General features: G+C 39.8%; 2 protein-coding genes across 2 annotated transcripts; both read right to left on the minus strand.

The window, feature by feature from the left end:
- Positions 1-168: 168 nt before the first annotated feature.
- Positions 169-5,888, minus strand: casp3b (caspase 3, apoptosis-related cysteine peptidase b). Its single transcript, XM_055888537.1, has 7 exons — positions 5,791-5,888; positions 5,526-5,621; positions 4,233-4,381; positions 4,000-4,128; positions 3,622-3,797; positions 3,233-3,374; positions 169-896 (listed from the first exon to the last, which is right to left on the minus strand). Exons 2-7 carry the CDS (start codon positions 5,564-5,566, stop codon positions 682-684), a joined length of 852 nt encoding a protein of 283 aa, XP_055744512.1. The 5' UTR covers positions 5,567-5,621; positions 5,791-5,888; the 3' UTR covers positions 169-681.
- A 1,888-nt stretch (positions 5,889-7,776) lies between these two features.
- cenpu (centromere protein U) lies at positions 7,777-14,872 on the minus strand. Its single transcript, XM_055888538.1, has 13 exons — positions 14,679-14,872; positions 14,536-14,590; positions 14,263-14,371; positions 13,938-14,172; positions 13,660-13,780; positions 13,429-13,551; positions 13,131-13,221; positions 12,872-12,980; positions 12,705-12,783; positions 9,527-9,574; positions 9,279-9,340; positions 8,950-9,106; positions 7,777-8,554 (listed from the first exon to the last, which is right to left on the minus strand). The coding sequence occupies exons 1-13, from the start codon at positions 14,681-14,683 to the stop codon at positions 8,429-8,431; spliced, it is 1,320 nt and encodes a 439-aa protein (XP_055744513.1). The 5' UTR covers positions 14,684-14,872; the 3' UTR covers positions 7,777-8,428.
- Between the last annotated feature and the right edge of the window lie 1,090 nt (positions 14,873-15,962).

Genomic DNA, 15,962 nt, shown 5'->3' on the forward strand with positions numbered 1-15,962 from the left:
CATATGGAATACTATCACAATGAAATTGCAAACATGTTACAGTTCGTTATTTCACAATTGGATGCAAGAAATTCTTGCACCAGGAATCAACAAAAAATGTATATATTTTCTTACATTTTTTTTTTCTTGAAATCTTATTTACATAAATGTTGTTTCTTGGGAGCACAATTTACCAAGGATAAAAGCTCCTTTATTCATATAGTAGCCTATTTCAATGTACAATGTGCAAAATATGAAAAAACACCTCACAGGTGAGAGATTATTTATATAGAGACATGGCACAACTTTACTATACTTTCAAAGCCTGAGTGACTTTCATTCCATGTTATCTGAAAATGTGTTTACCCTACAATTCAGAGCATTTAAATTCCTAGTTCCATCCCAAATACATGATCAACAAATCAATAGCAAGTACTGCTATTGCATAGTCATTACTTAATGCCAGCCTTTCCCCATTAAAAAGCCATTCTGTGGTCCAACATAATGCCTTTTAGGCCTCAAGCGTAAACATTTCATACCTTTTCGCTTTTAGACTTTCCCCAAACAGAAGTATTTGAATAAGTGATTATCCACGGTGGTATTTGGTCCAGTGCAGAGAATCCCTATATATAAAATCTACTGGTCTTAAGAACCCCAGCACACACTGTGCAAATATGTAAAATGGTCCCACAGGATATACAATCAATGTGGAAAGTAGAGATGTTTGGTCAACATAGACACAATGCAAGGGATCTGCTTGTTGGCATTGGGGGAAGCCTCGAAGTCATGTGCCACCTTGTGGTTGACACGTGTCATGATCTGCATAATGTCCAGCTGTTTTCCGTACCTTTGTAACATCTCACAGAGGGCCTGGATGAACCAGGAGCCCTTGTCGGTGTTCCTCCAGGAGTAGTAGCCTATGGAGTTCAAACCAAATCAGTCAAACACTATAGCAATGGTAACCATTGCTAAAACTTCTAAAGTGGTACATGGTCGTTTTTGTACATAGGTGCAGTGAAATTCCAATACTTTTATTTTATAGTAGGCCTATAGTCTACTGTGATTCACCCATTTGCAGTTTGTGTAAGTTCAGACATATCAGTTGTAAGTACTATGTAACAATGGGTGCCTACATTGTACCATGTAAAAGGTAACGTATGTAGTATGCATGAATAAATGACAGTGTTTAAAGCTGGAAACCTTAATTGAAACAATAAAATGGACACCCTGCCTGAGCTTTGGTGAAAAGCTGAGGGATGGGCCTCGAGAAACCTAACCAATCAAATTCAAAGCGAGAACTATGTATGCAAGGACTGACCATCCATGATATTATAATGATAGTTTTAACCATGTTGTGAGGCTATACAGTGTTGGTTTACATTTAGTTTGTTTACAAACATTGGAGTATAACAAGCTTATCTATCTATCTATCTATCTATATATGTTGGGTTCTGATGGGGTACGACAGTTAACCTAAGCTCATGAAGAATATAACTTATAAATGCCTCAAGAAATCAACAGTTATATACAGTTGAAGTCAGAAGTTTACATAAACTAGGTTTAAATGTGTTTGGCAAAGGTGTTTCACAATTCCTGACATTTAAGCCATTAAAAATTCCCTGTCTGAGGTCAGTTAGGATCACCACTTTATTTTAAGAATGTGAGATGTCAGAACAGAGAGAATTATTTATTTCTGCTTTTATTCCTTTCATCACATTCCCAGTGGGTCAGAAGTTTACATGCACTCAATTAGTATTTGGTAGCATTGCCTTTAAATTGTTTAACTTGGGTCAAACGTATCGGGTAGCCTTTCCACAAGCTTCCCACAATCAGTTGGGTGAATTTTGGCCCATTCCTCCTGACAGAGCTGGTGTAACTGAGTCAGGTTTGTAGGCCTCCTTGCTTGCACACACTTTTTCCAGTTCTGCCAACAAATTGTCTATAGGATTGAGGTCAGGGCTTTGTGATGGCCACTCCAATACCTGGACTTTGTTGTCCTTAAGCCATTTTGCCACAAATTTGGAAGTATGCTTGGGGTCATTGTCCATTTGGAAGACCCATCTGCGACCAAGCTTCAACTTCATGACTGATGTCTTGAGATGTTGCTTCAATATATCCACATCATTTTCCCTCCTCGTGATGCCATCTATTTTGTGAAGTGCACCAGTCCCTCCTGCAGCAAAGCACCCCCACAACATGCTGCCACCCCCGTGCTTCACGGTTGGGATGGTGTTCGTCGGCTTGCAAGCATCCCCCTTTTTCCTCCAAACATAACGATGGTCATTATGGCCAAACAGTTATATTTTTGTTTCATCAGACCAGAGGACATTTCTCCAAAAAGTACGATCTTTGTACCTATGTGCAGTTGCAAACTGTAGTCTGGCTTTTTTTTTTGATGGCGGTTTTGGAGCAGTGGCTTCTTCCTTGCTGAGCGGCCTATCAGGTTATGTCGATATAGGACTCGTTTTACTGTGGATATAGATCATTTTATACCTGTTTCCTCCAGCATCTTCACAAGGTCCTTTGCTGTTGTACTGGGATTGACTTGCACTTTTTGCACCAAAGTACGTTCATCTCTAGGAGACAGAATGCGTCTCCTTCCTAAGCGGTATGCCGGATGCGTGGTCCCATGGTGTTTATACTTGCATACTATTGTTTGTACAGATGAATGTGGTACCGCCAGGAAATTGCTCCAAAGGATGAACCAGACTTTGTGAAGGTCCACAATTTTTTTCCAGAGGTCTTGGCCGATTTTTTTTTAGATTTTCCCATGATGTCAAGCAAAGAGGCACTGAATTTGAAGGTAGGCCTTGAAATACATCCACACGTACACCTCCAATGGACTCAAATGATGTCAATTAGCCTATCAGAAGGTTCTAAAGCCATGACTTAATTTTCTGGAATTTTCCAAGCTGTTTAAAAGGCACAGTCAACTTAGTGCATGTAAACTTCTGACCCACTGGAATTGTGATAGTGAATTATAAGTGAAATAAACTGTCTGTAAACAATTGTTAGAAAAATTACTTGTGTCATGCACAAAGTAGAGGTCCTAACCGACTTGCCAAAACTATAGTTGGTTACTAAAAACTAGTTTTAATGACTCCAACCTAAGTGTATGTAAACTTCCGACTTACATATACATTTAATTTAGAAGTAAAAAAATAAAATAATGTATCAACTAAGGATTCTAGCTTTAAGTATGTAAGGAGAGGGGGGTTAAAAAAAAGGTTTATCAATAAACAGGGTTTATTACCTGGGGCTGTAGAGTAAGCATAGAGAAAGTCTGCCTCCACTGGAATCCTCTCTGGATAGTTACCAGCAACGCTGTCCGTCTCTATTCCACCAGCAACACTGTCTGTCTCTATTCCACAGTCCAGATCAGAGCCACGGCACGCCTACTCACCAGGTCCACAGGAAGGATTAGGGGTCAAGGGAAGAGAGGCTAATCTTTTAACACTATCCCTGAATATCAGTCATGCAGAATACATGTTCATCCCTTTAGTACACAACATATTTACAAAGTCATGCAGCTACACTGCATCCTCATTCCTCAGTCTTTATAGTGGATTCAACAAACATACACAGCTCAATGATTCTCTAGGTAAGGGAAATTTAGAGCAGGCAGCTAAAACCTTACAGTACCTGTATGAAGAACAGTTTGGGCTTTCCCACCAGTGTTTTGCAGCGGTCGCCCCTGAAGAGTCCGGTGAGCTTCTGGAGCTCCACATTTCCATCTGTGCCATAGAACACACCCTCGTCTCCATGGCTCAGCATCACACACACAAAGGAGGCCGACTGGCTGTGGTCGTCATGAGACACTGAAAAATGTCATACACGCACATTTAGTTTAAACTTAAAGTCTATCAACATTTATTCAGAGAGATTTCCTAAAGTTAGCCAGATGTCACATCACTACTACCATGATTATTGCAATTTATTTATAGACGATCAGAAAAACTTCTCAAAAGAAGCTTCTAGAACAGAAGAAAATCTAACTCGCATCCAGACGGGTGAACTTACCAGTGTAAAGCAGCTGTTGGATCTGCTGCACAGTCTGGTCATTGGCAACTTTCACGTTGTACCCCAAACGTTCAAACACTTTCCTTGCATAGCCAGCGTCCACATCTGTTCCCTTGCGAGAACTCATTCCTTTAAAAGGGAAATTACCAATGAAGTGTAGATAGCAACATCTGACATATCATCGTAACCTGAACAGGACAAAAAAAACTCCTATAATACACACTTATGCCTACCTGTTCTCCTGTCAAAGTTCTTGTTGTTGATGATGACACATTGTCCAAGGCTGGGGTAGTTCATTTTATATGTGTACATGTCAGCTGGAGGCCTAGCATCTACTTTATGATTCTCTATAGTAAACCTTGGCACTGAGGGACTCCCTGGCCTGGAACAAAGACGAAGAGGTTCCTTTTAACATTTAAACATGCAATTTTCCTTGTTAATCTGGTTCCATAGGTAGCCTATGTTGAAAATCCATGTTGTTTGGCTAATAGAGCCCGGGGATTGAAACCTCTAACATACCTGAACATTAGCCAGAATGGTTTCGACTTGAGGTTCACTGAAATCTCCTTAAAGTTGAAACGATACTAGGCCAATATGTTTGCACCACGGTGACGAATGAGGGATATGGCTTGAAAACGTACCTTAATGCAGGGATGGACAGTGTCGCTGTACTCCTAATTATTTCATTATCTCAGTCGCAAAGATTGAAATATTGCCAGTTTTTTTTATTTGAATAAAGTAGCACATTGGACTCAATTAAAATTCAACACCTAGCATTGGGGTAAGTAACTATTTTGCAATCCAACCGGCTGCTTTAGAATGAGATAACATGCTGTCAAAAAGGGCAGTTGATTTTTTTTTTACTTACAGTATTACAATCTTCTAATTATCCCATTATGCCAGGAGTAGGGCGACACCTTCCATACCTGGATTGAGGTACATTTTCAAACCAAACGGCATAGCATCATTTAGACTAAAAGGAGAATGTAGTGAACCTCAAGTCGAAACCATTCCGACTATACTGTACAGATGACATGCTTAAATGCATGCATCAACCAATGGTTATATGCTATGTCATCGACTGTGGCGTCGGGCACCAGATAGCTATAACATATGTGGTTAGCTGATACGTAAACTACCAATCCTGGCGTTGTAAAATCTGGCATGCGTCAGCAACATCTAAGCAGAGGAAAATGACCAGAATGTTTTTGGTTTATGATCAGACGTCACGTGCTCATGGAACTGAGATAATAATTTGTCCAACACGATTCATGGGTAAATGAAAGCATTAAACTATACTTTATCGGAATGTGAGAGCTGATAGAACTATGTAAAAATAGACTCACTGGCCCAACTCATCCCAATGGGGTTATAAATGGCCCAGCTCATACCGTCCCAATGGGGTTATAAATTAAAAAATCATAGAGTAGGTCTAAATTCAATATGCCTACATTTCATTTTGTCGCCTGCTATTCTATATTCTTTGTGAAGCTGATAGGGTTGACAGGAGAAATGCAATGCCTTACCCCTGTGCAGTTATGCATTTGGCATCCACCAAATCAGACATGGTGCCAATCTCAGTTGTGCAATCACTCTTTACAACGCCTAGCGTTATAGTTGTACTGAAAGTGAAAAATAAAAGTACTTTATTACACATACACCGGTGGTTGCTTCCAAAGTTTAGTCCACACAGGAGCCAAGCTTGGTTCTATAGTTAGCTAGCTAGCTAGTTTGATTGATAAATGGCAATACATACGTTATCAATGTTAATTAAGGGTAAAACAAACTTACTTTGCGTTAAACAGTTGAAATACACAGGTGACCGCGTAAACGTCAAGACTTCCCAATTTGCCTGCGACTTGTTCATGAGTGAGAAGTGTTAAATAAAAAAACTAGTTACCGTGTCATTTGGCAAAAGACAGCCAATCAAACGCCGTAGGCAGGTTAGGTTTCCCCACTAGTTACCACAACCCCAAAGTCAAAATTGGCAATATCGTAAAAATTCATGAAAACAAAAATGTGCTTTTTGGTCTTAATTTAAGGTTGGACGTAAGATTAGCAGTGTGGTTAAGGTTGAAATCAGATGTTTAGAATATAAATTGTAGAATTGAAGGGGTTTACCACTTTGTGTCTGTGGTACCTAGTGAGTGTGGGCGGGCCTAAAGTACACACCTCGACTAAGGACGGAATTTCCAAAGCCTACAGAGTAACTGCCAGTGATTTTTTTTTAAAGAACTGGTTTAATAATCATATCCTGCTGGTGAGTCAACTTTTTAATGCAGAAGAATTGTTACTCAATTATCTCGTAACAATATCCCTGTTACACCAAGTCCTAGAGAGTTCGCTATAGTATTTGATACTATTCCATTTACATACATTACATTTTAGTCATTTAGCAGACGCTCTTATCCAGAGCGACTTACAGTAGAGTGCATACATTTTATTATTATTATTTTTTGGTGGTTGAACCTCTAGTGGTGCGGGGGCTGTGCTTTGGCAAAGTGGATGGGGTTATATCCTTCCTGTTTGGCCCTGTCCGGGGGTATCATCGGATGGGGCCAGTGTCTCCTGACCCCTCCTGTCTCAGCCTCCAGTATTTATGCTGCAGTAGTTTATGTGTCGGGGGGCTAGGGTCAGTTGGTTATATCTGGAGTACTTCTCCTGTCTTATCCAGTGTCCTGTGTGAATTTAAGTATGCTCTCTCTAATTCTCTCCTTCTCTCTTTCAGAGAACCTGAGCCCTAGGACCATACGTCAGGACTACCGGGCATGATGACTCCTGTCTGTCCCCAGTCCACCTGGCCTTGCTGCTATTCCAGTTTCACCTGTTCTGCCTGCGGTTATGGAACCCTTACCTGTCCCAGACCTGCTGTTTTCAACTCTTAATGATCGGCTATGAAAAGCCAACTGACATTTATTCCTGATTATTATTTGACCATGCTTGTCATTTATGAACATTTTGAAAATCTTGGCTCTCTCTAATTCTCTCCTTCTCTCTTTCTTTCTCTCTCTCGGAGGACCTGAGCCCTAGGACCATACGTCAGGACTACCGGGCATGACTCCTTGCTGTCCCCAGTCCACCTGGCCTTGCTGCTATTCCAGTTTCAACTGTTCTGCCTGCGGTTATGGAACCCCTACCTGTCCCAGACCTGCTGTTTTCAACTCTTAATGATCGGCTATGAAAAGCCAACTGACAATTATTCCTGATTATTATTTGACCATGCTTGTCACTTATGAACATTTTGGCCATGTTCTGTTATAATCTCCACCCGGCACAGCCAGAAGAGGACTGGCCACCCCTCATAGCCTGGTTCCTCTCTAGGTTTCTTCCTAGGTTTTGGCCTTTCTAGGGAGTTTTTCCTAGCCACCGTGCTTCTACACCTGCATTGCTTGCTGTTTGGGGTTTCTGTACAGCACTTCGAGATATTAGCTGATGTACGAAGGGCTATATAAAATAAAGTTGATTTGACTTCATCAAGCGTGTGACTACAAATCTGAGTGAGAAAGTTAGACGCACAAGTATCATACCCCCCCAAAAATGCTAACCTCCCGTTATTGTAATGGTAAGAGGTTTTGGGGGTATCAAGTTTGTGCGTCTTACTTTCTCTGTCATTACTTACAATTAATTCAGGATTATCTGTAATGTTAAGAAACATTCTATTCAGATTTACATTAGAAGTGACTCCAAAATGACACAATACATTACTTACCATTAATTTCTATTGGACACAAAATAATATGAAACATAAACAAACAGCAAACACTTCCAACAAATGTCTTGAGTCACAAGCTTGATTTAATAATTGTCTGCTAAGAATATGGGACCAAATACTTAACTTTTTACTACTTTAATAAACAAGTGAATTTGTCCCAACACCTTTGGTCCCCTAAAATGGGGGAACTACATACAAAAAGTGCTAGAATTTCTGAACGGTTCACCTGATATGGATGAAAATATCCTCACAGTACAAAGCACCCCCAAAAAATGTCACTGCCCCAATACTTTGAGCTCACTGTATATGCATTAATGTAAGTTAAAATGGCCGTTTTTCCACCAGACAACATAACCCTCCAGCAAGGTGCTGATCAACAAATCATTTCCAGAAAAGGTACTCATTACTGAAACATTTATTTTGAAACACATACCTTACTTGAGATTTAATATACAAATCTCAAAAGGATCTTTGATCAACACTTTAAAAGAGTGTAGCATAATTCTCATCAGATACAACCAATACAGTATCTCCAAATATCATGGACATACCCGTAGAACATCAAGACCGTCTCAAACTATTGTACTTGATGAGAGCATGCATCTGCCCCTCTCTTAAAGTTTCATTGCCAGGATTATTCATTTAAAAAAATTGTGTAGCCTGTCCACACGCAAATAAGAATGATTAATTTACACCATTTAGTTTGCAACTTGGAGCTCACTTGTTGTGAGTCACTCTGTCCAGAGCCTGTTGCAGCCTCTCGTTGACAGTCTTCAGCTGATCTTCAGTCCCCAGCACATCACGGGCCTCCAGGAGAAGAGCTGGTAGACTAGAGGGGCCATACTGTGGAATGGGAACAAATGTCAACAGAACAGTGCTTTAACTCACTTTAAGCTACTATAATAGGTTATTATCACTGCCTCTTATGTTCATAGTTTATAGCTCCATTCCTGTGTATTTTATTCCTCTAGTGTTGCTATGTTTCTTTTTTTAAACTCTGCATCGGTGGGAAGCACTTGTTAGCAAGCATTTCAAGGTAAAGACAACACCCGTCATATTCGGCGCATGTGACAAATAACATTTTATTTGATTCATGCCCTCTGAAGACTCATCCATAAAAGTCTTTGGCCATAACTAAGAAACATTGTTGGCAGTGACTGGATGTCAGCATTAGGTTAAATCCTAAACTGTAACTAGATGAACAAGAACAGAAGGCTTGTTGTTGACGTCCTCCTCACCTCCTCCGCCTGGTTAGGGTGAGCTTTTCTATGGTCCAGGTAGCTCTTGTGCAGGTGACCCAGATCTTTCAAGAAAGTGGTTCCCTTCCGTATGTCTGTTAGCCTCTGCTCAAGTCGAGACTGGTCCTTCTGCAGGGCCCTCAATTGGGCCTCACTCCTGGCAGAGAACAAGGGGACGTTTCACATTCTGTATTCTGTTTTGTGATGTAGTGTTGTTGGGTTTGAGAAACATGCCATATAATATAGAAATAAAACGCATCACATTATTCGTTGCATTACTTCAGCAGTTAACCTTGCTTTAGCTCCATTTGCAAGAAAAAAATGTATACCTTATAAGTTCATTTTTGGCCTCGAGCAGCCTGGCTCTCTTACGGTCAATGGCAGCATTCATCTGAGAAAACAACAAAAATAGGCTGATGACTGACTTCCTTAAATGATTATGATGGGACACAGTGAATATCCTAGTCGTCCTAGAAGACCTACAGAACATGAGACGAGAGTATAACCACAGACACTCATGCCACAGGCTTCCCAAGATCTAGTGTTTGTAGTGTTCATATCTAAAGAAAAGCTTTACCTTTGCGTTGTCCCTTTTCAGGAATTTTAGCTCCTTTGAAGCAGTTATCTAAGGAAAGAAAACATTTGGAAAATGTGTTCATGAAAACGTTCAAATTTTCTACATACACAAGATAAGTTGTATACTTGAAAGGCTTTTGTTTTCACTATAGTTTTTCACTGCCGTATGAACGTAATAATATACATAAATAATAATAATATATATATACACAGTTGAAGTCGGAAGTTTACATACACCTTAGCCAAATACATTTAAACTCAGTTCTTCACAATTCCTGACATTTAATCCTAGTACAAATACCCTGTTTTAGGTCAGTTAGGATCACCACTTTATTTTAAGAATGTGAAATATCAGAATAATAGCAGAGAGAATGATTTATTTCAGCTTTTATTTCTTTCATCACATTCCCAGTGGGTCAGAAGTTTACATACATTCAATTAGTATTTGGTAGCATTGCCTTTAAATTGTTTAACTTGGGTCAAATGTTTCAGGTAGCCTTCCACAAGCTTCCCATAAACAGTTGGGTGAATTTTGGCCCATTCCTCCTGACAGAGCAGGTGTAACTGAGTCAGGTTTGTAGGCCTCCTTGCTTGCACACGCTTTATCAGTTCTGCCCACAAAGTTTCTGTGGGATTGAGGTCAGGGCTTTGTGATGGCCACTCCAATACCTTGACTTTGTTGTCCTTAAGCCATTTTGCCACAAATTTGGAAGTATGCTTGGGGTCATTGTCCATTTGGAAGACCCATTTGCAACCAAGCTTCAACTTTCTGACTGGTGTGTTGAGATGTTACTTCAATATTTCCACATCATTTTCCTACCTCATGATGCCATCTATTTTGTGAAGTGCACCAGTCCCTCCTGCAGCAAAGCACCCCCACAACATGATGCTGCCACCCCCGTGCTTCATGGTTGGGATGGTGTTCTTCGGCTTGCAAGCCTCCCCCTTTCTCCTCCAAACATAACGATGGTCATTATGGTCTAACAGTTCTACTTTTGTTTCATCAGACCAGAGGACACTTCTCCAAAAGGTACGATCTTTGTCCCCATGTGCAGTTGCAAAACGTAGTCTGGCTTTTTTTATGGCGGTTTTGGAGCAGTGGCTTCTTCCTTGCTGAGCGTCCTTTCAGGTTATGTCGATATTGGACTCATTTTACTGTGGATATAGACACTTTTGTACCCGTTTCCTCCAGCATCTTCACAAGGTCCTTTGCTGTTGTTCTGGGATTGATTTCCACTTTTCGCACCAAAGTACGTTCATCTCTAGGAGACAGAACACGTCTCATAACTGAGCGATATGACGGATGCATGGTCCCATGGTGTTTATACTTGCGTGCTACTGTTTGTACAGATGAACGTGGTACCTTCAGGTTTGGAAATTGCTCCCAAGGATGAATCAGACTTGTGGAGGTCTACATTTTTTTTTTAAGGTAGGCATTGAAATACATCCACAGGTACACCCCCAATTGACTCAAATGATGTCAATTAGCCTATCAGAAGCTTCTAAAGCCATGGCATAATTTTCTGGAAATTTCCAAGCTGTTTAAAAAGGCAGTCTTTTTTTTCTTTTCTTTTTTCTGATAGTGTATGTAAACTTCTGACCCACTGGAATTGTGACACAGTGAATTATAAGTGAAATAATCTGTCTGTAAACAATTGTTGGAAAAATTACTTGTGTCATGCACAAAGACCTAACCAACTTGCGAGTGGTTCAAAAACGAGTTTTAATGACTCCAACCTAAGTGTATGTAAACTTCCGACTTCAACTTTATATTTTATTACCAGTCAAAAGTTTGGACACACCTACTCATTATTTTCTACTCATGCTCTTCCTTGACTCTGCGGTCCAACTATCTCAATTGGGTTGAGGTCGGGTGATTGTGGAGGCCAGGTCATCTGATGCAGCACTCCATCACTCTCCTTGATCAAATAGCCCTACACAGCCTGGAGGTGTGTTGATTCATTGTGCTGTTGAAAAACAAATAAGCGCAAACCAGATGGGATGGCGTATCGCTGCAGAATGCTATGGTAGCCATGCTGGTTAAGTGGGCCTTGAATTCGAAATAAATGAGTGTCACCAGCAAAGCACCCCCACGCTTCACGGTGGGAACCACACATGCAGAGATCATCCGTTCACCGACTCTGCGTCTCACAAAGACACGGCGGTTGGAACCAGAAATCTCAAATTTGGACTCATCAGACCAAAGGACAGATTGCCACTGGTCTGGTGTCCATTGCTCGTGTTTCTTGGCCCAAACAAGTCTCTTCTTATTGGTGTCCTTTAATAGTGGTTTCTTTGCAGCAATTTGACCACGAAGGCCTGATTCACACAGTCTCCTCTGAACAGTTGCTGTTGAGATGTGTCTGTTACTTGAACTCTGAAGCATTTATTTGGGCTGCAATTTCTGAGGATAGTAACTCTAATGAACTTATCCTCTACAGCAGAGGTAACTCTGGGTCTTCCATTCTTGTGGCGGTCCTCATGAGAGCCAGTTTCATCATAGCGCTTGATGGTTATTGCGACTGCACAAAGTTCTTGAAATTTTCCAGATTGACTGACTTTCATGTCTTAAAGTAATGATGGACTGTTGTTTCTATTTGCTTATTTGAGCTGTGCTTGCCATAATATGGACTTGGTCTTTTACCAAATAGGGCTGTATACCAACCCTACCTTGTCACAACACAACTGATTGGCTCAAACCATTAAGAAGGAAAGAAATTCCACAAATTAACTCAAGGCACACATTAATTGAAATGCATTCCAGGTGACTACTTCATGAAGCTGGTTGAGAGAATGCCAAGAGTGTGCAAAGCTGTCAAGGCAAAGGGTGGCTACTTTGAAGAATCTCAAATATAAAATATATTTAGATTTGTTTAACACTTTTTTGGTTATTACATGATTACATGTTTTATTTCATAGCGTTGATGTCTTCACTATTATTCTACAATGTAGAAAATAGTAAAAATAAAGAAAAACCCTGGAATGAGAAGGTGTGTCCAAACTTATGACTGGTACTGTATATATACACAATTGTATTTTGCTACAGCAAATACAGTGTCTTATCAGCCCATGTGGGCTGGGCATCCTGAAGATGCACAACACTAAAATAATTAAATAAAAAAGTGTTTTACACTATTGGTTTTGCAAAGTATGACAACTGGTCACCCAAAATGAGTTACCTTCTCTGTGAGTTGATCTTCAAAAGAGCTTGAGAGAGCATCTATAGCCTCCAATACTGCATTAGAATCCACTGCATCCCTGAATAAAAACAGGGAGAACATTTTTGACTTGAGATAATGATTACTTTAAAGATGTGTCTATCTATGCTAAACTGAAGGAAACTCACATATACTCTGACACGAATTCCAAAAATGAGTCCAACACCACATCAAGATCAGTGGGATTTTTTACATTCCTTCGTTTCTGCTCGTCTCTTTTGGAAGGACCAGCCCCTCCTGAAAAAAAATACATGGATTAATTTCTGTGGTGTATATTTTACACAAATTAATTAAGTCATGCAGTGTGGTATTTCACTCTGGTGGTTTGAGAGAGACTCATATGTCTGTCTGGGAGGATGTGGTGCTGAATAGAGATCTAGCTGTTACCTGAGGAGGACTTCCCCCTCGAACCCCTCTCAACTGAGGACTTCCTTTGCTTTCGCACATCGTCTGGTTTGGCCTTCTTCTGACTTGGATTCTGTGGGTGAGAGAACTAGTTGAGTTTCCCCCTTTCCTTTGTAATCTGAAGATTTGATATGGTCAGGAAAAAGGCAACATATCCAAACAAAAAGTTGCAAATGTATCACAGATGACAAGGAAGGAGTACATGTTAGTTTTTTAAAGGAGAAGGTGACAAACATCTCACATTTAGTCACTCACTGGGAAGAGCAGTAGCTGTTCTTACCCAACTAATGTCCTCATGCGTCAGATTCTCTGAAGACAGGGATGTTCTACGTTTCTTATGAATAGGTTGAGGACTGGAGCCCGGAGCAGACACCTCAATTTCCTCCTCCTCACCCGATGACCTCTGTTAGTAAGCAGTGATTAGAGGACATTAAGCTCATCACAGGCAACATAATGTAACACTGCTCTTAGCAACAGTCTTATGTTACCGAGATAGGGGATAATGTCATACCGAGTCATCCACTTCTGTGTCCTGTTCCTTTCTGACTGCCCTTTTCTGTGGTGCAGAAGGCCTGCTCCGAGCTTCTGTTAAATCCTCTTCACCTGTCCCTTCTGCAATCTCTTTTTGGGGCCTGACCATTTTAAAAATGGAGGAAAAGGAACAGAATAAGTTTACAATTAGAACTTGTGCTCCGTCGTTAGTGGATATTTTCTTATTTTCCCTCTCCATCACTTCATAAAGGAATGAGAGCAAAGGGGCTTGTAAGATCCCACATTGTGAGGTTTTACCTGGCTTTTGGTTTGACATTTTGCTGTGGAGATCCCTTTGGCTGGACCACTTTGCTAGCTCTCCGTTTGGTCTGACCTCTCCCAGACTGTGTGGGTCTTTTTAGGGTCGTACTATTAACCTTTTTGGATGGGCCCCATCTTCTCTTAGCTGCCCCCTCCTTCACCACTTCCTCTTTGTTTTGAGCCAAGTTTGGGCTGAAATCTTCCTCAAGGGCAGTGCTGTGCAGTGGGTTACCTGGGTGGTCAAATAGTCACTTGTTGTAGAACATCTTGGCATGAATGATTTTTCATACCCATAAACTATTTAGGTTTGTTTTCAACTCACCATAAGTATCGCACTCATCAAGGAAACTGGCTTTCTCAATGGTAGAAACATTTGGTGAAATATGACTGTCCGTTGCTTTAGATTTCTGTGTATCTTTTGATGGACCCTTCTGAGGTGAAAACATAGAAGATAGCTAGCTAACGTTACAGTACCCAATGTTGCCCCTTTTCAATCCCTTGTAGCGAGCTAACGTTAGTTACCTAGATATGTATATGACATTTAACATACAACTTAGTGAGACATTTGCAAATGGGTAACGTTACTGTAACAAACCTCAACAAGCTCGTGTTGCACAAGTTTGAGCATCTTCGCCATTTGGCTCTTCTTACTGTGTGGAGGAGAGCAGACCTGTGAAGCATGTGAACTTGATATCGTTAACGTTATTGCTTTCTCTTGTAGCTTGATTACTATGTTACCTCATGATGATTGATCGTTCCAAGATGAAAATGTAAGCTATTAGCTAGTTGTATACATACAATTTTGGGTGGGGGGAAAAACACTCAAAACATAGTATATGGCTATGCAAAAGTAGCAAACGACGAGTTTGCACGCCAACTGCTTGTGATGTTTTTTTTTTGCGTACAGCTGAATTTCTTTCCCGCAAAAAAAATATTCGACAATTCTCGCGAGACTAGTCAGACAATTACATTCTCATATGACCTTGATGAGATGGTGCCCTCTACTGGATCGGATGACTGGATCCATTAGACAAAACACTCAAGTACGGTATGGATAGAACTACTCTCTGACATTTTAAATAAATACACAAATCTGTTTATTGGTAACAGTTTTCTTCCGAAAATATGTATTTATTTTTTACAAAACAAATCCAAGACAACATAGTAGTCGAAATAACACATCAACGCCAAGTTTCAACTACGCAATATTTCATATTTGCGACACTTTATTTTTTTTATCACAAGTATGTGGTACGTCTTGAAAACTCTAAGAACATTTTCAACTGACTGAGTAGAATAAACATTACCAAAATCACTTGTTCACTGCACCAAATCAGTCTTTCAATTCAGATACATATTCAATCTATGCATCTGCTTTTCAAAATGCAATATTCACTTTAGATATAATTTTTGTCATTAGTTAACAAAACGATCACAAACTACTGAACCAAAAATGTGTAGTTAACATATATAGTTTGATAACTGGTTAAAACTAGAAATGTGTATCTTGTATTTTTTGCCATTTAATTAAATGATAGTTAAAATGATTAAATTGTGAGTATATCATTATCTGATGTATTGGGGACTAAACTAAATGTGCTCATACTATTTAATGGAAAACTTTGATTTTGCATAAATGAGTCAGTGGTGAAAGATGTGTGAAACCCCAATGCTAAATCAAAGGTTCTGAACATAAGATAGGTGGCATTACAAGTGTTATCAGTTTAGAGTTTTGAAAATAGACCACTTACATCTAAGAAATGTGCCAAATTGATAGAAAACTGTAAATCACATACCATCTGATTACACATGTGAAACAAGTTGTGCACATTAATCAAATAACACCACAACTTAATAAAAACAGCTAACAATTCAATAAAATAATTGATTTGAATGACTTTTCCCCACACAAATAATTTACACATATTGTATACCTTACAAAGATTGTCTGTAGAAAGTCTAAATTCAAATATATCTAAAGTAATGGTGTTGAATGAAATTAATAAGACGCTATAGTCCTTC

The sequence above is a fragment of the Salvelinus fontinalis genome, chromosome 29 (assembly GCF_029448725.1).
Source record: "Salvelinus fontinalis isolate EN_2023a chromosome 29, ASM2944872v1, whole genome shotgun sequence".
Taxonomy (NCBI): Eukaryota; Metazoa; Chordata; class Actinopteri; order Salmoniformes; family Salmonidae; genus Salvelinus; species Salvelinus fontinalis.

Coding starts and splice junctions, on each gene's coding strand:
- casp3b (XM_055888537.1), bottom strand. CDS start 5,566: ATGTCTGATTTGGTGGATGCCAAATGCATAACTGCACAGGG. Junction 4,382..5,525: donor AAATGCATAACTGCACAGGG/GTAAGGCATTGC, acceptor TCTTTGTTCCAG/GCCAGGGAGTCCCTCAGTGC. Junction 897..3,232: donor TGCTTACTCTACAGCCCCAG/GTAATAAACCCT, acceptor TGAACTCCATAG/GCTACTACTCCTGGAGGAAC.
- cenpu (XM_055888538.1), bottom strand. Junction 13,222..13,428: donor CGCATGAGGACATTAGTTGG/GTAAGAACAGCT, acceptor TCTCACCCACAG/AATCCAAGTCAGAAGAAGGC. Junction 9,341..9,526: donor TGAAAAGGGACAACGCAAAG/GTAAAGCTTTTC, acceptor TTGTTTTCTCAG/ATGAATGCTGCCATTGACCG.